General features: G+C 40.0%; 1 protein-coding gene across 1 annotated transcript in view; it reads left to right on the top strand.

Moving 5' to 3' along the window:
- Positions 1 to 12,338, top strand: part of LOC126298155 (lisH domain-containing protein ARMC9-like) — a 232,051-nt gene extending 219,713 nt beyond the window's left edge. Inside the window, exon 18 of the mRNA XM_049989465.1 lies at positions 7,706 to 12,338. Coding sequence (XP_049845422.1) covers positions 7,706 to 7,781 — 76 coding nt within the window. The 3' untranslated portion in view covers positions 7,782 to 12,338. The remainder of the gene's footprint in view (positions 1 to 7,705) is intronic.
- The last annotated feature ends 9,760 nt before the right edge of the window (positions 12,339 to 22,098 follow it).

Genomic DNA, 22,098 nt, shown 5'->3' with positions numbered 1-22,098 from the left:
TCCTACAATCTTGAAAAAGGAAATGCATTCCCAAATCAAGTCAGGCTTAGTACCTTTTGTTTGTGTATGTATCGACAATGCAGTGCTTCTGTCATGGTGCCTTCACTTGCTATCACATATCCCATCCAAGCCTAGATGAATGTCCCCCCTGGCATAATACTGCCCACACAAAACTGCGTCCTTAACATAGTGCATGTTTTTAGCAGTTGTTCATTCGCATGACAGTGTATCCAGACACAACCGTCGATTCAGTGCAACAAGAAATATGATTCATAGAACAGAATGGCATGTTTCCATTGATCGATGGTCCAATCTTGATGATCCTATGCCTACTGCAATCAGAATTGACCGTATTGTTGGCCCAATATGGGGACAGGTGGGAGTTGCTGCTGCAGAGCTCTATGTTCAACAATGTGCCCTGAATGGTGCTGTCCAAAATGCTTGTGACTGCACCACTATTGTATTCTGTCCAGCACCTTCTCACTTAATCATGGTTTCACCATTCTTCAACCACTTTCCATAGGTGCTTATGAGAGTTGCATGTAAACAGATGACCAGCTTCACCCTTTCTAAGATGCTCATTCCCAGGAACCAGGCCGTAAGAATGTGCTCTTTGTCAAAGTCATGTATATCAGTGGATTTCCCCATCTACAGCCCATGTTGTCACTATCATGATTCTTACTTCACCTCTACTCCACTTACATACTGTCCTTATTGTATCATATGTTTGCAGTGCCACCAGGCAGCATTCAGTCTCACGTTGGTAATGGTCATAATATTTTGGCTCATCAGTGTATGTACGTAGTAGGACTGTTCATAATTGGAGGGGCCATCTATGGTATACTGTAAAGGAACATCAAAAGAAAGAGGAACTACAGCATAATATCTGTAAAGCAAAGCATAGGGCTGTAGATATGGAGTTACTGAATGAAAACTTCAGAATCAAAAGGGTAAAGCAGGATGACCACTGTAGCATAATCTTATAGGATAGTCTCCCACAAACCCCAAAGCAATTCTAGTCATATGTAAAATCTGACAGTAGCACAAAAGTTATTGTTCAGACACTTACGGATAATACAGTAAGTAAAATTGAGCATAGTGGAGTAAAAGCAGAAGTGATAAACACCATTTTTATATTTTGCTTTACAAAAGAACATACAGGAATGCTGTCTCTGGTTAATTGTCACACACTTCAAAGATTAGTGATGTACATCTTAGTTTCAGTGAGACTGAGGAGAAATCAATAAAATTAACTAAGGCACCAAAACCCACTGATTGATGTGACATTCTGTACAGAATTTGCAGTTGAGTTGGCGCCCATTTCAATAAAAGTAATCATTGCTCCCTTGAATAAAAAAACTGTGCCCAGTGGTTAGAATTAAGCATATGTCACACTCATATACAACTAGGGTAGCAAAAGTGATCCACACAGGTTGATATCCACCTGTTGTAGAATCTTAGAACATATTCTGAGCTTAAACATTGTGAAGTATTTCAAACAGAATGTTCTCCATGCTAACCAGCATGGATTTGAAATACATTGGTCATGGGAAGCCCAACTCATGTTTTGTTCATATGACTTCCTGAAAGCTATGTATCCTTTGTTTCATTTACACTACTGTGACAGCAGATCAATAATCCTCATATACTTCATTTTTACAAACAATAGTCATCTGCATAAATCATTACACTGCATTAAGACAGTAATATTTTATACTGTTAATGTACATAAAACACAGGAGTGGTCCTAGTATGGAATCTTAATGGATGATATTATTGATGTTAGTGATTTCAAATTCTTATTCACATCTGAGTTTTAACAATTACTAACAGTTGTCACACTCTCAGGTATAATTTTTTAACTCGTGGATAGTACATCTAACACCAAAATTCACACTTTATCTAACGATATTTTACACTGAAACAATCAAAAATATTTCAGAATAATTACATGTTCCTTGTTCTCCATACCACTTATCACTCCTTCAAGGAAGTGAGTAGATACGCTGATAAACTGTGACTAAAAACAGGTCATTTTAATTTTTGAAAAAAAATTATTGTTTCAAATTTATCATTCTGTTGTACATTATGTTCCCTTTTATGGGAGAAGGTAGTCTGGCCTAAATTTTTTCATTTTCTGTCATATTTCCTAAAATATGGAGTTAATGGATCTATTTTTTGTCTTTGTAAAAAGGTACCTGTTTTGAATATACTGCTATCTGCTGCAGACAGATGTTCACAAATACTTTTTACACTCATTTTGAAGAGGCAACATTACTGACCAGTTTGCCTACTATGATGTCTTCTCTGTGACCCAGTTAATCATCAAATAGATAGTGGTAAGGATTTAGACTAACTGGGGTGACACTTCAGAAATTTAAATTGCAGTCAAAGTAATGTAGTTCACAATCATCACATATGGTCAGCTTACAGTTCATATTGTTTACTGCTTTTTGCATAATCATGTCAGTAACCCACATAGACCTTACAGAATCTGATTTATTTATATGATTGGCAATTAATAATGTTTCACCACTATTCTCAATTTGAAAATATAACTGGTAGTGGAGAGGCTCTCTGACTTAACCTGGCTGTGGTCTGCCAGTGACTTGACTGTATATGTAACACAGACTGACTTCAGTGGTGGTTCAGTGCCCAGACACAAAGGATCTAGAGACATTAGCTGCCAGTGGTAATGATTCATATCAGTGGGACAAGATGAAAATTTTTGCGAGACCAGGATTCGAATCCGGATCTCCTGCTTACTAGGCAGATGTACTGACCATTACACCATCTGGGCACAACCACCCAGACTAACCTAGCACTCCTCCTGTCAGACCCAAATTCTCAACTTACACTTCACATTACTGATGTAGTGACCTTGCTCATTAGCCTAATTATTCACAGTATCTTGCCAATTCCCCTAAGAGTTTGAGCTTGGTGTGTATCTGCAGTGAGGGATCATTGGCCGACATCACTTTAATTATTTATGTGTGGTGTCTGTTCTTTGAGACAAGGCTGAGAGAACAGACACAGTTTTGATCCTGGTTTACTGCCTGTGCCCCTGTCCGTGTTGTCTATTAAAAGAGTTGTGTAGAAAATTTTAACAATTTACTAACAAAATGTTAAAATATGAATCACTTACATATTTAATAAAAACATAAGAGACCTGAATTGTAGCCAACACTTATACACATAAAAAAATGACGCTATTTTGTTTGAATATTGGCTATGTATTCTTTAAATGGCATTACCATTGTTTTCTGTTTTTATGTGTGGATTTTTAGGCATCCACATTTCTCCTGCATTTTCTGATAAAGCCCATCAAGATCGTTCTAGAAATAATGTCTTATATTGGAAATATTTAATAAATCCTAGTGATAATATACATTATTATTAACAGAAAAATTAGGGCTAAAATAGTAAAATGGAATTTTTTAATGTGAAACTTGAGCTTCTCCTTGTATATAAAATGTTCAGACAACTTACGGGAATGCCACTTTGTTACATCTTCAACAACCACTGATATTTTGACAGGTGAACACCATGCAATTTTCAAGGCATCTGGGTTGAAGACATCACCCAGTTGCATTCTCATAAATCATTTGAAAATTTTTGAAAGATTTACATTCTGCAATTTGAGCAACCCTCTGTTTGTTATGATAACATTTCTGAATAGTAATATTCCCTAAACCACAAAATTTTGAAAGAAGATGAAGGTGTTCCGTACGTGGAACCAGTACATGTCTTTTATATTATGTACATTCATCATGAATTAATGGGATCAGAATTTTAGATGCATGTGGTTTTACTGAATCAAAATGTTGAATGTTTTCTTAAGTAAAAGTTTTTGTACGGAATATTTATATCATTGTATTAAGCCAAATGCAAGGTACATATGGGATGGTCAAAACATTACCATGTGTAATACAGTGTAGAAAACCTGTTGGCATTCAAAACAGCATACAGTCATCTCAGAATGGATAAATAAAGGTCATGTATGGTTTTCAAGGAAATTTTATACCATTATTTCTGCAAAAATAGTGGCAAATTCAGGTAACTATGTTGGAGGTGTTATAGCAGTCACACACTCTTCTCTCCAGAGTATGCCACAAAGCCTCATTAATACTGAGATCTTGTGACTGTTGTGGCCAGGGGAAATGTGGCAATTCATCTTCATGCTCACAAAACCTGTCCTGGGTGATGTGAGCTGTGTGAACAGGCGCCATGTCATCTTGGAATCCAGCCTGATCAGCCAAAATGGTCACCTAATCCTTGGCAGTAATGTAACATTGCAGAGTAACCATCAGGTCCATGAAATAGCATCATATGGCTGCCCAAATCATCACTGAACCCCCACCATATTTCATTCTTGGGACATAAACTTGGCCAGAAGTTGTAAACAGTGTGAAACAAGACCCGCCCATCCAATGGCTTTCTTCCATTGCTCAATAGATCATGGCTTTGGCCCCATGTTTTCTTGTTACAAGTATTTGCATCACTGGTTAGTGGTTTTGGAATTCCAGCTCGCCCTGCAATTCTCTGCTTTTGGAGTGCCCTTTGTGTTGTTGAGGTGCTGACAGTGTTTGCAGGTGTGACATTCAGTTCTGCAGCGACTTTTGGAGCTGTCATACTGTTGGTTTTGTTCACAATCCTTTTCAGTGACTGTCATGTTCACTCAACACACACTTTCATCTCCATTGTGACTTAGTGGATGATGTATTTTCACTTTCCCTTTTTGTGATGATAATAATAATGATGATGATGATGTTTGGTTTGTGGGGCGTTCAACTGCACAGTAATCAGCGCCCGTACAAAGTCCCAATTTTTACACAGTCTATTTTCTTTTCACAATCCAATCTTCTCACGCTCACAAGTGGTGGTGGTGGTGGTGGTGGTGGTGGTGGTGGTGGTGGTGGTGGTGGTGATGAGGACAACAAAAACACCCAGTCCCCGAGCAAAGAAAATCTTCAACCTGGCTGGGAATTGAACCCGGGACCCTGTGATACAGAGGCAGCAACGCTAGGCCCTAGACCACGAGCTGCAGACTTCCTTGTTTGTGATACAGATGTTCAGTACGGTGCCTCTCAAAACACAAAACACTTTGCCTCCCTTGGTTATGAAAGCATCCATCGTACAAGAACCATCAACTTGCCGACATTGGAATTCAATTAGCTCCAACATAACGCACACACTACTACACAGAACACTTTTCTGACCATGACTGACACTTGCAATGTATTGAAGACATTGCACAGCTGCCGTTCACGGTCAAACAGAACAGTGTGACTGGCAGGCTTGGCTACCATCTGTATTTATGTTCAACCATGAATTTCTCGCCATGTTTGCATATTTTTCTCCAAACCCTGTACTTTAGACAATAAGTATCAGAAAAAACACTTTTAAAAGAGTTTTGAAAATTCATGTAGAAAATTTTGCATATTTATTAGATAAGAAAAAACCAATTAAAAAAATAGTATAGTATATTAGAGTAATTGGAACTATTCCACACTGCTTCATTACAAAGTGGGACAATTTTATGAACTAATGAGAGTACTCTGTCTGTTGTCAGTGATGGACAAATCTGTAGAGTGCTCCACACTCATGGTTCAGAAAAAAAACATAACTCATTGAACAACTAGATATAGAATGTTCATATTCAGAGGGCATGTACATTAGTATTTTCTGCAGAAATGATTAGCATTTCAGTCACCTCGGTTCAGCATGTGCCCTGTTGCTAGTAGGTACAGGTTCTGCCATGGGTCCTGATAACTTGTTCCAGGTGTGATAGCATTGATGCGTATAAAGCACGAATGGCGTCTTGTAGTATAGCCATCCATTGTGCATTCACCTGATTCCAAAGTTCATCTGTGGTGATTGGCATTGGGTCACAGTTCTGTGTTTCAACATGTTCTGTACATTTTTGATTGGCAACAAGTCTTGTGATCTGGCGAACCAGGGCTAAAGGCTGACAGCATGTGACACCAAGAAGGCATGTGTGCCTGCAGTAACATGTGGTCATGCATTGTCTTGCTGAAAAATGGCATCTGGTTTGTTGTGGAGTAACAGTATGACTAAGGATCGCAGGGTGTCATTCATACACAGCACGCTGGTCACAGTGCCCTGGACACGCACTAACTGTGATTTGTGGTTGTACCCAATAGCATCCCACACCATAAGGCCTTGAAAATGAACATGGACAGTCACAACCACAAGAAACTACTTTATTTTATGACATTTTAGACCCTCTTCAGACCTCACACCATGCTGGTGGGTGGCAGCAGTGAACGGAACAGGCGCTACAACTTTATGAATGCTAACGGCTTGAATGTTCTCAAAAATAAGGTCTCAAATTGGCACTGTATATCTTGTGTGAATGCAGTCACTGTGATTCCACTCACCCTATCTGCAGTGAACCAAAATGTAGCCATCAGTTTCAAACAGACAGTATCTGGATTCACCCAAAAACATTGTTTGATGCCATTTATTTCCCCTGTGATGCTGTTCCACACACCGTTGCCATCTAGCGTGCTTCTGTACATTCATCAAAGGTAGATGGAGAACTGGATGACACGCACGTAACCCATGCCGTAATAAATGATGATGGACTATCATCCTTGATAGGGTATGATGTGTTCCACTGTTGTGGCAGAGCTGAGGAGTATGCAGCTGCATCCTGCAATGCCATTTGGATGAAGTGGCCTGATGCGTATCATCATATTCTCTGGTCTTCTGTGAACCATTCTGCACGCAGTCGTTACACTGCCAAAACACTTCCCCACAAAATCGGAAATTTCCCTGATGGATGTATCACATTCTCTCATGCCAGTAATGCACCCTCTTTCAAACTCAATCATCTGGTGATACGGTTTGTGCATATGCCTGCAAGGCATCCTGCACATCTGCTTACGTCACACTGATCCATTACCTTTAGTTAATAGTGACAATGAGAGCCACAGGCACATTTTACCAATCTGTGGTGTAGTACCACAATATAAATGTTGACCTGGAACCTGCGAGCTGACATGGTTAAAATGGTAATCATTTCGGCATCATATACTAATGTATATGTCCTGTGAATATGAACATGCTATCCCTGCTCATTCAAGCGAGAGAGAGCAATTACTGAAGGCCACTAAGCTTGAAATGTGTATTTCCTATTTACATGTTACACACAAATAATTGCACTTTCAAATGTAAAGTCATTAATTACCCAGCTACTTTTATTTATCTTTTATGCAACATTAACATTTATTGCCTGTGGATACCTAGTATTGAAAGGGTAATTAGAATCAGTGGCAAAACTGTCAGGTGGTAACATTTATTACTAAAATATGATGTGGATTATGATGTACACTCAAAAAAGTTTTTGTTCTTTTGCTTACATTTTGTTTATTATGGAAGGTGTCCCATGGATGAAACTGTAGCTACAGTGTGTCATGATTAGAGAGAGCTAGATCTTAAGACAGAAATTATATAATCCACACAACAGACTTAATATGTTTCCTTTGTTATCATCTATGTTTCACTGAGGATGTTTATTGCTTCTTTAGTTTATACCATCCCATACCAATGCATTTACTGGTTCTGTTCACCAGGAAACTGACTGTAATGGCCTCTATTATTAATTAATTGATAATTTCTTCCCTCATTTTTGAAATACCAGTCCTGGAAAAGGTAACATGATCTTTGTTAAATGTTTCAGGGAAAATGAATTTACAAAAGCTTTCACGTCCCGTCCACGTATACCTCGGACACCGTCAACAGGGAAACCTTCTTAAACAGAATTACTTTCCATGCTAAAGAATGGCTGTTATCGGATCAGGAATTAGCAAATGTAACTGTTTTTATCTGATTAGTTCCTGAAATATTTCTGTGCATTTTAAAAGTTTACCACAGAAATTTTGAAATTCAGGAATGTAATGTATCTTTTATATTGATGTGGGAAAAATTGTAAGGTTTTATGTACATTTATGTTATTAGATATTTTGTGTTACTAAATCCAAATCTGAGTGCCTTATATGGAATGCAGTTTGTACCATTATGTATGAAGTAAACATAATTTTTAAAGGTTTTTATCATTTAGAGGTTATATGATGTATCTGTTGCATTTAGGTGCAACTATAATTTCTTAGAGTTAAAGCTTATTCATCCAAAACTCTCATTTGGGAACTGCACATAGAATGATCCCATGTAGGCATGATGATGATGCACATAGAATGGTTCTGTGTTCTGCAGCAGAGTGAGCTGCCACCAAGTAGTTCAGTCCCACTCACTTTGTTGGCCAACTCAGGTACAGGAGTGTTTTATTTGGTCCAGCCAGTTGCCAGCCCAGCCCTTGGCCCCCCACACCGGGCAGACTGCATTGCAAACAGTGGGAAGAAAGTACAAAATATATGGACAGGGCACACTACCACAAGAGCACATGGTACACACGCCACACTATTTGTTTGGTGTGGTTTGCACATCCTGCCATCACCTGTTCTCACTTAAATATGAACTTTAAAAGAGGTACAAGGTTTAAATAAAACTGGCAATATTGCCCCTAAAATTCAGTGGAGTCATTTCAAAGACAATTTAGGTAAATCAAATATACACAAAAAATGTGGAATAAATGAAACTTTCCTCACATGTACATACAATGGAAAAGAAACATAATGTGCAAAAATAGCTTCATCATGCTTTTTCACTCATTTGTGTCAGTAATGGAATTACTATGAATAAAAAGAGAAGCATCCACATTGCCCAGGTGTAAAAGTGATGGTTTAGCACTGCAAATGAAACTGGTGGAGCAAAATTTCTTCCAGAAGCTGAGCTTGATCCTTGTATAAAAAATATTTTTCTGGCAATCTATGGAAGATATGGAAAATTTTTCCTGTTCAGTTTGCAGTATGGTGCCCCATATTCTCCCATTTTACAGTTTTGCTTTTAATACCTGTCTAACTTATCTTTTGGAGTTGATCCTTCCTGAACATCTAACCACCGATCGGAATTCCTTGGTTTCACTGGTACTGCAGTTTCATGAAATACCTCTCTCCTCATGGTTCATACAGCATGACATTTTACCTAACAGTGCCAATACTGTGAATGTGAAACTGCTGTTGAAAACAAAATCAAATGCTCTGTTCTTGAAGATACTTGAACCTTTTATTGGCAGTATCTGTAGTTTGTGAGCATTCACTTCTTGTTGTACAACCAGTCACCTCAGGCATAGTTAGACGTCTTAGTCTCTTAGCATTTTTTGGCGCTCACACACACACACACACACACACACACACACACACACGTATATCAGTAACTATCTTCTGAACAAATTGTAGAAGTAATTCTCAACAACACAAGATGCTTGTTTATTAACCACACACAGATGGTGAGAAAAATGCAAAATGCATTTTACCTTTTAAGCATGAGCATTAAGTTCAGATCACAGTGCACAACGAACAAAATTAACCCTTTTCCCATTGCCAACCACTCTAGGGTTAAATAATGTCCAAATTGAACTTTTAAGATCTGTATCACTCTCTGTGTTTCTGTACTCACTACTGATTAATTTTTCCCGGTACTTCACATTTTCTTGACATGCTGTCTTACAAACAATGTTTATTTTCTGCACTTTTCTACCATGATAACAAAAGAATAAAATAGAAAAGTTGGTGATAGTGATAATGTGAACTGCTCTACACACTACACATCACTGATCAACACAGCACTGCCCCTACTCACTGTATATATATTGCAGTTTAAAATAACCATCACTGCTGCAACCAGCCCATGGTGCACCAGTGATTTTACGGAGTACAGCCTATCATGTGTGATGAGATCATGGGCTCGTTTCATCTGAAACTGTTGTGAACCAGTTTGCAGCACTGGGGAAGTTGCCCTTAGGCTGGGCCTCTGTGCATAACTCTATTCTGCAGCTAGATTGTTTTGATCAATTGCCAATGAATTTGAGTTTCTGTCTGTTCACAACACTCCTTAACAGCAATATGTGATGTAGAGAACAGTTTTATGGCCATGTCCAGTCTTAATAAGTGGCACTGGGAAAACTGAAAAACTGATAAATGGAATGAAAAAGTTTAAATTAAGTAGTAATGGTACTTATTGTTAGAACAGTGCTTCTTAATTGAAGTGCAGTGAAGTGGCTATTGAGCACTAACAAGGGTAGCACTTTGAAACTCAACTTTTTTTTTTGGCACATAGCATACAAAATCCACTGGCTTTCATAAATGGACACAAGTTTTTCCTAATGACAAGTAAAGAATTGAATTCTATTGTTGTTGTTGTTGGTGGTGTTGGTGGTGGTGGTGATAATGATGTGATACTGATTATTTCATTAATTGTTATTGGACATTATAGTCCAGAAGGAAGAATTCTTATGTCTCGTATTTTATCAAACACTGAGTAAATCTGTTTACTATCAAAATTGTTAGTATTTATGCTTTTCAATGTAAGGAAACCTTTTGCATATCGTCATTTGGTCATTGTGCATAATTTTTTGGCAATACTTTTTTTACTGTGAAGAGTTTTTTTCATTACTTCCAAGACTAACAGGCCTGATTGTGATCAGACTTAAAATTAGAACTTTCTAACAGGGCTGAAACTTTTCCCTAACACTGAGTAAATTTTAGAGATAAATTTCTTTTGGGGCCCAAGTGCATGTCAGTAGGCCTGCCACGTACAAGGCCAGTCTCAGTATACAGGCAGATGAACAAAATGTATTTTGTTTTACCTGTGAAACACAGACTTATACTAGAATGAAAAGGTGCAGAATATGAAGAATGTGTTACTATTCTGGCATACATTTACATTGATGGATGCCTTGTTATTTACTTGCAACAGCAATGTCTTTTGGCTTTCATTAAACGTGTGCTTATTCAGTCAGTCATTGCAATTTCACAAGTTGCCTGTCACCTAAATTAACCAACTGTTGGAACACTGACTTATGACGCACAGATTCCATTTCTCCCAGTTTTTTTTCAGTGAAATTTCAAGTGTACATCTGTGTTACCTTTGCAAGTAGAAATGTCCAAGATCCTTTTACAATAGAAATCTAAATACCAGATCATTCTGCTTCAAGAAACACAAATGAAGGCTACTTCTTTGCAAAGAGAATGTCACACACATTTACTATGAATGCACCACTGTGTGTGGGAATCTCTCTGTAAAACAAATCATGTGGTTGAATGCCCATTGTCTTCATCATGCTGCCAGTTACTCATATTGTACAACAAGGCATCTGTTGTTTCCTTACATAGATCCAGTAATAGATAATTTTTATTTGGGTGCGGCTGGCCAAAACTATGTTTGGCCTGCAAACTTTCATCTCTGCAAACAAAATCAACTTACTGACAATACAGTTTCGGTTTTAGTTAGCAACAGAAGACCCTCTACAATGAGTGTCAAACTTTGCATTCATTATGCATTATATACATGACTTTTATAATGTCAGACAGTAGTCATAAAAACCTGATTAGGAATGTACACAGCATAGTGTATTCAGTGAATAGCCACACATACCTTAATCTTATAGTGGTCACCTAGACAGATATTTATTATAAATTCTGCTATTCAAAACTAATCGTGTGTACAAGTCAGTCTAGTTTTGCTTAACACGATAACTTCCACTATACTCAAAGTAACTATTTATTTATCAGAATCACTTGTCAAACAATATTTTGTACCCCAAGTTTCATATGATGGTGGGGCACATTCATTGTTCATACTTGTAAGAGTGCTGCAACCATAGAACATTGCCATCCCTTCACCTGAGTATGCACAAAAGTTATACTGCAAAATGCTTTCCACTCTTCTTACTTCTACAAAAATATATTCTGATTTTGACTGTTTCACAACTACAGCAAAATCAGTAGGAAGGCTTTCAGTCCTTGGATGCAGGCCAATCTCCAGCCTGTTTATGCAGAAGAAACCAGTAGTTCTGTGGGGTATTGCTATAAGTAATATTTAATTAGCCTGCCCTACAACAGTAATGGAATCATCATTATTTGAAAATTGTGTTTAATTGATGATGCAATATGAGCTGTAATCTTGTATAAGTTGTAATACAAAACTGTAATTCAATAAACTGTAAACAAGTTTATTCCTGTATCTTGTTCGTATTATTGTAAGCACCAAATAAGATGTTTACTGCTCTTTGGAAATGAGTATCCTCTCCTATGCTGCTCATAATTTTAATGTCATAGAAATTGAAATTCAGAGATCTCTGATAAGTGAAGTTAAATCTATCTTGTACTATGTCTAGTTTGTGTTTTAATGTAAAATTCATATCTTGAAGCATTTTTCTTTGTACTGCAGACTTAATCTAAGAAGTTTAGTTTTTAATCCAGATACTTTTGTTTGTTTTCAAATAAAACTTTATGTACAAAAACTTTGTGTGTAAGATAGTCAATTGTGACCCATAATGCCACAGTTTTTGTGTGATGTATTTTTATTTTTGATTTGACTAATATTCTACCAGGGCACTTTGTCCTATAGAACTTACAGAACATTATAAAACAAAAAATTAAACAGAAGTAATCTCAAGGAAGATGTCTACATGAAGATAGGATGTAACACATGGCACTTCTGTGTTGGTTGCCATCAATTGAAGAAAATCACAAAAATTATGTCTATCAGTTCTCCTGAATGAATGATACATTAGACTGACTAGAGCCAAATTCTTAAAATATGGCTGTCTTCTACTAGATAGAGGTTGGTGATACTTAATCATCTTTTCATCACCTTTATGGTATAGAGGCCACTATGAATTCTAGGTTATCCCTTTTCGTGTACAGAACTCTGCAATCACCTTTGAGTGCATGATTGAAAATTTCAACAGCACTTGAAATTGACTGCATGTCTCAGTTACATTGATGGCAACATTTCCACTTTTGAAAACATTTGAAAGGCATCTAAGCTTTGTGAAAACTGTACTGAAGTGTGTTGTGGGTGCAAGCATTTGCCTAAATTTTGGAAAGTGTGTCTATCTTGCTCAAGAATTAAAAATATTGGGTCACTTTTTAATGGAGAACGAGTGCATGTAAGTTGAAAAATAGTAAAGGTCATAGCAAATTTACTTACTCAGCACATTCATGTAATAATAATTCTTCTCAAAATGTGCTTTTAATGAAGACACAGAATAAAGTATTTCAGTTCCATTGTCCACCATAAGAACTGATGCCAGGTAACACCAAATTATCTTGTAATGGAGTGCAAGAAAGAAGACACTGATACTTACTCAGCCATGGCACTATTTAATGAAATGGAGGTGCATTCTACACACTAAATTATGGAATAGTTGTAGTTTTGGGACAAAATGCAGAAGCTCTTTGAAAGATGATTATACAGATGCTTTTAAAAAAGTTTTTCGTGTTCTTATAGCATCCATCTGCACAGCAAAGTGGTCAGCAAGCCTGACTTTCATGTGAAGGGCCCTGGTTCAGCTGCCAATGCTGTCAGGGATTTTTCCTTGATGAGAGGACTGGAACAGGGTGCACTTAGCATTGTGATGCCAATTGAGGAGCTACCTGAATGAGAAGTAGTGGCTCCAAGGTTTCAAAAGCCAGCAACAATTGGGAAAGCGGTGTGCTGACCCCATGTTGCAGCATACCACATATGCATGATGACACATGGTAGCCCATGGCTATCATGTGGTTTACAGGGCCTGACTGCAGAGTTTAATTTGATTTAATGTTCTTATAGAGACAGTACTCACCAAAACCAGAAAAAAGGCACCTCTGCAGTAGACTTTCCGCCCTCTGTGGGGCCCTAGCCAGTGCTGCCACCACTTGTTTGCTGCTCTCAGATGTCTCTCCTCACAGACATCTCTGGTGAGCTCATTTGCCCTGCACATCCTGTCCTCCAATCATAAAAGTTTTGCCGTAAGGTCCAGCCGTGCCTGGACTTGCTTCCTTCAGCTATACAGTTGTTCTTTCTTGGCGATGGCTCTGCACGTCTCTTGTTCTTCCAGCTCTGCCCCACATCTTGTCTGGCAGCTGTCTCCACTGGCCATGCCTGATGCCAATTGTGCCTGCTGCCAAAAGCCCACGGCCATGGCCAGCCTTCCCGATGCGGACGCCTCCTGCTCTGGGCTCTCCCCACTACTGATGACGGGTTGTCTGACGTTCCTTGCTCTTTTGCATCCAGAGCTGGCTGCTGCTATGTATTTCCCTGTGACTCTTGCCTGGTTGGCCCCTTCAGCACACTCACATCTTGATGGCCACTGTTGGTTTGAACACTTGTCTTCCATCATCTGCTGGTGCCCTGCTGCTGTCCTTACAGCCAGCCAGCATTGACACAACAGGCACGCATTGTGGCCTCTGTGTCAGGCACCTGCTGTAACATGTTCTGGCACTACCAGCACTCTTGCCACCAGCCCTGGCACCTCCTTGGATTCCATCACTACCAGCGTCCTTCACACCTCCGGCTGCACGCCACTGGCCTTCTAGCAGCTATCCCACACACTGCTGGCCCACTTGCTGAAGGTCTGCATGCTGATGGCCTGCTTGCACCATTGGCCTTTCCCTGGCATTTTATGTGCCATCAGATCCAGCCTCATGCATGCCAGCTTCTTCTCAGTCCAATGGTGGCATCTCGCTGTTTTCTGTTGCCCTTGCTGTCTGCTCCTTGTCTCCTCCAGCCACGTGGCTCTTCCTTCCGCCATCCTTCATGTCTGTTGCTGGTATTCTGCCTCTGTCTTCAGGGCCCTGCTTCCTCCCCCAGACATCTTCTCTTCTGCAAGTCTCACACATGTCTCATGCATTGGGATTTTTCTTTCCTGACAGGCACCTTCATCTTGACCCCACTCTGCACCATTCCACCATGGCTATGGATCCCGGTCTTCTCTGATTTTGGTTCTCTCCTATGTCCTCCAGTGTCTTCTCCTCTCTGCAGAGTGCCAGGCTTTGGACGCCTACCGCCCCCCCCCCCCCTCCCCCCTTCTTTCAGGCCTTTCATTGACCTTCGTTGGCACTCCTGTTCTCTGGATCACTTCTCCTGGATGGCTTCTCCTCTGTGGGGAAGATGAGTGCCGTATCTTTTGTTGTTGTCTCCACTGCAACCCCTGTCAATGCTTTGAATCTCCTACAAAGGGAAAAGGAATATGGCATACACCCAGTCCCTCATGATCAAGCCACACATCACACGAATAGAGTGCTGTGGATTGCCACCCCTGTCAGATGCTTGCAAGCTGGTACAGCACCTCATAGCCTGCGAGAACTGCTGCAGCTTTCTTGTTTTCCCTTCTTTCTTTTCCAGTATAAATTTCATTCATCTGTTGCAAAATTTTATTATGCTTATAATGTGCATAATAAAATTTATTTACAAAAGATGACTGAAATTTCTACTGAAAAAATATTAGAGTTGCTGAAAATTATATCTGTGAATAACATAATAACTGCTTCAATACTGAGGGTGTAACATTTGTCAGATACAGCCAGTACTAGTTGGCATCTGTGAGCGAAATGACACAAGACAACTTTCGCCGGGCAGCCTTTATAGTACACCACCCAACAGCTCGCCAGCCAGTGCAAGTCCCAACCAGCACATTGACTTTAGAATTCAGAAGTGCCACTGGTATATTTATCTGAAAGCAGCGTATGACATTATAACCTTGGACATAATCAGTGCAGCCTACACAGACCATGCCTACAGTAGTGTTTCTGGACTGTGCCAGATGGAATGCTCAGCTTGTACCTTCAAGGACTATATTATATTAGTGCCTTTCTTTCAGTAGATCAGGGCGATCTTAACATTGCCTTCACTAGGAAGCTGTTTGTGTTGCTGATGTTATCATGTATTTCTCTGTAGTAATAAAATTGTATTGTTGTTGGCCATCTAGACACACCTCACTTCTTATGTGTGCATCTCCAACAATGGGATACTTCAGCAAGTGTGTTGGGACCCCTGATGTTTGTGTATTAATGGTCTTGCAGGCAATATTAATAGTAACTTTAGACTTTTTGCAGATGATTAGTTATCTACAATGAAGTATTGTCTGAGAAAATTATACAATGGGACATACCCTCTGCCATACATTTCACAGTGGTTTGCAGAGTGTAGATAGAGATGTAGATGGCACCCTCCAAGGCCAACCTTTTCATTGGGGCATCTAGAGAAAACCTTCCTAGTCCTAGTTTCTCAAACCCATTGTCTGGTTCAGGTCCATTGATGATGTTTTCATGATCTGGACCCTGGCACAAGACACCCTATCCCTGGTGTGTCCAACCAGCAGCCCAAAGCAAGTTTCAATGTGGCCCAAGAAGTGAGCATCAACTACATGACCAGAAAGAAAATCCCTTAACATCCCGCTTGTGTAAAGTTGTGATAAATTGAATATTTTCACTTTGAAACTTCCACATGATGCTCTCTGTTCTCTCATTGGCCATCCAGTGGGTGCTAATTTTATTTTATTTTTTGTCTGTATTGTTAGTGGCCCAGGTAAGCTAAAAGGTTGTTGGATACCCCTGCCCTATTCTCTTTCCTTCACAACTTAACTTCAACACATTCTCTCCCATTCGCTGCACCTGGTCCTCCTCAACCCAACGTGCCACCTTCCTGGATGTTGACCATCATCTCCCTGATGGGCCTGTCTGTACTTCCGTCTATATCAACCAAACTAAACATCAACTGTTTGGCACATCTGCAGTGACAAGAATTCCCTTGTCCAGTACGCTGAAAGTCTCACTAAGGCCTTTGCTGACAGGCACCATACTCCATACATAGTCTGCATACAGTTTTCCTGTACCTTATCCTCACACACCCTGACGAACCAGCTCCATAGCCCCTGCACATGGATGACATCCAAAATCATCATGTGTTCCGCATTTTGAGAAATACCTCCTGTGCTTATGTTTATGAGAAACGTATTTTAAACTTACTGATGTCCCAATGTTATGGGGCTATACCCTACACTGCAAGGAGGACCTGACTGGTAAAAGGGCCAAGAAAGGGGTAGCTATGTTTGTCAATAACACACACCACTCCTCTGCCCTATCCCTGGTACAGACCTGCAAGCAGTTGCAGTTATAGTTGAAGTTCGTGTGGGTCAAAGAATCACACCATGCTCTCTGTATTTACACCACAAGAAGTGATAGATTCTATAGCACTCATGGATCTTATAGAACATCTCCTCCAACTATTTCTCTTAGAGGAACACTTAAATGCCCATAAGGTATCATGGTGGCCAAACTCTGCTTGCCCCATGGGTTGGGCTTTAGAGAGCCTCATGATGTCTCAGGAGCTGTGCAACCTCAACATGGACAATCCCACTCATTTCAATGCTGCTACTAAATCACCTCTCTTTCTGTTTGCCAGCTCTTGCAGATTCTGCTCAGTAAGAAATCACTGACAACCACTTCCCACCCTGGATTCACCTACCAGATAGAGCAGTCCTTGAAAGGAAGCCACCAATATGGATGTTCAGCAGTTCTATCTAGACATTGTTCAGCCATCTAGAGCTACGTTTGAACACTAAGGCAGTGTACAGGAATGGGTGGGCCACATTACATGGGTGTTACACCATGCAGTTGACTTATCTATATTGAGGCCTTAAGCCTTTACCTTGATGGGCTGATGCATGTCACTCAGCAACTCAGATCAGCAGAAAACCTCACAGCCTTTAGAGCAGCAAAAGCTAAAACACAACGCATAATCAAGGAAAGCAAGAAAAAATCATGACACACATTCCTGGAATCTGTTAACTACTGCACTTGTTCCATGAAAGTATGGGAAGCCATCTGGAGGATTTCTGGTAAATGCAGTTGATTACCTATAGCAGTGGTGCTGAAGCAGAGTTGTCTCCAAATAATACACAGTTTTTTTTTTAACAGTGCTGCAGAATAGGTTCACTAGAAGTGGTTGGCATTATCATACATCTGTAGCGGCACCACAGTTTAATATAGGGAAGTTAGATTTGGTGCAGTATTTTGGAGCGCACAAGTTATAGCCGGTTGGGGGCTGGATTGCAGTAAGTTACGCTGACCAATGGTTGCAAAGTGGAATGGAGGCCACAGGGGCCATTGAACCACTGAAAAGTGCATATGCAGCGGTTCGCATGTCGCAAGCTACAGGAAGAATGGGCCCACTGGTGCAACTGGGGTGTTATGCGTACGTGACTCGTAGCAGTGCGTTAGCGAAACACAGTTGTGAAGCCGAGTATAAATAGGTGTGGTTGTCTAACAAGATCCATCCAAGTGTGGCAGCTTTCCTGGATGGCGGGGTGTATCACACTACTGGCGACACACGGCAACAGATGGGGCGACAGCATCCCAGTCCACGGCTGGTCGTTGGTTCGACCTTCTGAGGCCGACACAGGGTCCTCAGCCAGCCAGGGTGGCCCATTCTTTGGGTCACTACTGCGGAGTCGTCTCGGCTCCTGACACATGCTGGAGACTTACAAGGTGAGGGCTGCAGGTTCAGACGCCGGAATGGGAGCAGTCATTGCCTCCACATTCCCAGCTACGCCAGCCGAGGTAGAAGCAGCAGCACGGCTGGCTATGGCTCCCGGCAGAGCAGTGCAAAGTCAATGGGGATGGTGGCCACTGAGTTGGATGCTAGTGCAGCTATCCTGATGTAATTGGATCTCTGCAGCTGGCATACAAGGCTGGCTCGACACAGTGTGTTGCACAGGCCACTGGGGGTACTACCTCAGCAAAGCAGGGCCTGTGAAGCGGACCTAGGTCAATGAAGCACTGTAGTGGAAAAAATAAACCATTTGAAAAGCTCGGACGAGTTTTAATACGGCAGATCCTGCACCCATCCACTACATTTGGTGTCAGAATAGCGGACATCGTCTGTCCAGTATGATGTTTGAGCCCAACGCCTGCAGTACAGACATAAGATGTGGTAAGTGCTGTCAAAATGGTTGTTTTGAGTGATACACTTTTTCTTTCTTGTTGGTGTTTTGAGTATGGCTTGCCAAGCCACATGTTGCATGTTTGCATGGGCATAGTATTTTTTGCTGTCAGAGTAAGTGTTAGTATGTTCACGGAGTAACATTGTTTTGTGACGTTGTGGAATGGAGGCCACAGGGGCCATTGAACCACTGAAAAGTGTATATGCAGCGGTTCGCATGTCGCAAGCTACAGGAAGAATGGGCCCACTGGTGCAACTGGGGTGTTGTGCGTATGTGACTCGTAGCGGTGCATTAGCGAAACAGAGCCGCGAAGCCAAATGTAAATAGGTGTGGTTTTCTAATGAGATTCATCCAAGTGTAGCAGCTCTCCTGGACAGCGGGGCATGTCACACTACTGGCAACTCACAGCAGCAGATGGGGCGACAGCGTCAAAGTCCACGACGGGTCGTTGGTTCGGCCCTCTGAGGCCGACGCGGGGTCCTCAGCCAGCCAGGGTGGACCACTCTTCAGGTCACTACTACGGACAGTCGTCTTGGCTCCTGACACATGCTGGAGACTTAAAAGGCGAGGGCCGCAGGTTCGGACGCTGGAATGGGGGCAGTCATTGCCGCCACATTCCCAGCTACGCCAGCCAAGGTAGAAGCAGCAGCCCTGCTGGCTATGGCTCCCAGCGGAGCAGTGCGGAGTCAAAGGGGACGGTGGCTGCTGAGTTGGCTGCTAATGCAGCCATCCTGATGTAATTGGAACTCTGCAGCTGGCGTACAAGGCCTTCTCAACACAATGTGTTGCACAGGCCAACGGGGGCTCAGCAATGCGGGGCCTGTGACATGGACCGAGGTCAACAAAGCTCGGTAGTGGAAAAAAATAAATCATTTGAAAAGCTTGGATGAGTTTTAATACGGCACCTCCTAGCACCTATCTACTGCACATCGAAAAGGCTTTATTACCAATACAATAAAGCATAATGCTATGGGTATGTAGTGTTTACTAAATACATAGGTGAATCATTTCATCAAATCATCATCAGCATATCTGTCCTAGCTGAACCTAGTGAGATCTTAATACTGAGAGACTTCAATATTGATGGAAATTCTTATAACATCAATAACTTAAAAATTATGAGATTTATTGAAGCTATGTAATCTTACAAATTTAGTGCCTTAAGACACCAGAATAAAAAAGTCATTGTCTATAAGAACACATACCACCCATGTGCCATTTTACGGTCTGGATAAGTTCTGTAAAAATTGGTGTTAAAATGAAAACCTGTATAACAAACCAATAATATTGATACAAACTCTCACAGATTTAAATGGATCTGTTCCAGTTTTTACAATAAAATAATGTACTCTTTAGTTCATAAAGCATTTTATTTTTATTGTTTCCTATAAAAATGCTTACTTGAAAATGAAATTACAAGAAAATGTAATATTAAACAGAGATTTAAAAAAATAAACATAAATTAAAAAATGAAAGAAATTGTATATATGTTTATACATAAAATAAAAAACATGTTCAGAAACTGTTTTTATCTAATGAGGAACGTTAACACAAGGAATCACTCAGCTATAATATTATGCCATCTTCACTTCCCACATTTGTGGATGACCCAGTTTAAAATATCGATTCAAAGTTGTCTGCTTCATCTTGATTTTTGTCTGTTTTAGCACTGTTCTGCAACAGCTCTGCTCCAGCCAATAGATCATGGAACAATATCAACTTTTAAGTCTTATTATTTATACAGAACTTTTTATAAACTTATGCACAAAACTGATGATGACTTTTCAATGAAACAGTTTTGAAAAAAAAAATACATCATCAGGGCTGCCATAGATACAGTAAGTGAATCATGGAAGAAGTAAAATCAACCACATTGAATCAAGTTTAGAAAAAATCGGGCCCCAATGCATAAAAACTAATGAATCTGATGTTGATTCTCTTTCTGGAATTTGACAAGACATACTAAACTTAGGAAACCACCTTGGTTTTGAAGATTTGGAGGAAGGTCATTTGATTGCCCTCCTAGATGCTGACAGAGAACCTGCCTCAAACAAGGAACTGATCCAGTCATAAACTGAGCAAACTGATCCAGTTCGAAACCAAACAAGTATGTGTTGAAGACACAGAGCCATAGAGTGCTGTGTGAGGTCAATGAAATCACGTTCCTCCAAATCTTCAAAACCAAAATGGCGTCCAAATTTTAGTGTGTCTTTCAAATTCCAGAAAGAGAATCAACATCAGATTCATTAGTTTTTATGCATTGTGGCCAGATTTTTTTTCTAAACTTGGTTCAATGTGGTTGATTTTACTTCCTTCCATGATTAACTTGCTTTGTCTATGGCATCCCTGATGTATTTTTTTTTTTTTTTTTCAAAACTGTTTCACTGATGAGTCAGTAGTAGGTTTGTGCATAAGTTTACAAAAAGTTCTGCATAAATAATAAGACTTAAAAGTTGTTATTGCACCATGATCTATTGGCTGGAGCAGAGCTATTGTATTTTTGGGAATGTATTCAGTCTTCATGTAGTCAGATATTTCAAATAAATGAAGCAGGTGCCCAGGAGCATTATCCAAAATAAGCAAAGTCCTATTGTTTCAGTTTTTGTCATTTAATTTTTTTTGTCAAAAGTAATTTTTTAACCAATTTTCATTGAAGATAGTGTTAGTCATCTAATCCTTCTTGTTGAATCTCCAAATGATGGGCACTTGTTTCTTGCTCAGTCCTTTAAAACATCTTGGGTTTTTGGAAAGATATACCAAAAGTGGTTTTAGCTTCAAATCACCTGCAGCATTATCACCAAGGAGAAAAGTTAATTGACCATTCAACCCTTATAGCCAGATGCACAATTTTCACATTTTGAAATGTAAGTTATTTTACGCATTTGCTTCCAACAGAGTCCTGCCTCATCTATATAAAAAACATGTTCAGGCTGGTCTCCACCTCTTTCAATAATTCTTTTCAAAATGTTGGGGTACTTTTCAGCTATGTTATCATCTGCATTACCTCTTTCATGTTTCAGTTTTAAGTTATGCAAATTGTGGTAATTTCTTAATTTTTCACACCAACCAAACATTGTTTGAAATGTTACATCTTTCAAAAATTCATCACTATCCTCCCTCTTCAATTTTTCAGAAAATTTTTTACCCTTTTCTGGGATATTCATTTTGCTCACTGGTATCCTTAATTGATTATTGTGTTCAGGCCACATATACAATTATTTTTCCATTTTTTCCATTATGGTGCTTCT

This window comes from Schistocerca gregaria, chromosome X (assembly GCF_023897955.1).
Source record: "Schistocerca gregaria isolate iqSchGreg1 chromosome X, iqSchGreg1.2, whole genome shotgun sequence".
Taxonomy (NCBI): domain Eukaryota; kingdom Metazoa; phylum Arthropoda; class Insecta; order Orthoptera; family Acrididae; genus Schistocerca; species Schistocerca gregaria.
This window is presented reverse-complemented; position numbering and strand designations above follow the sequence as displayed.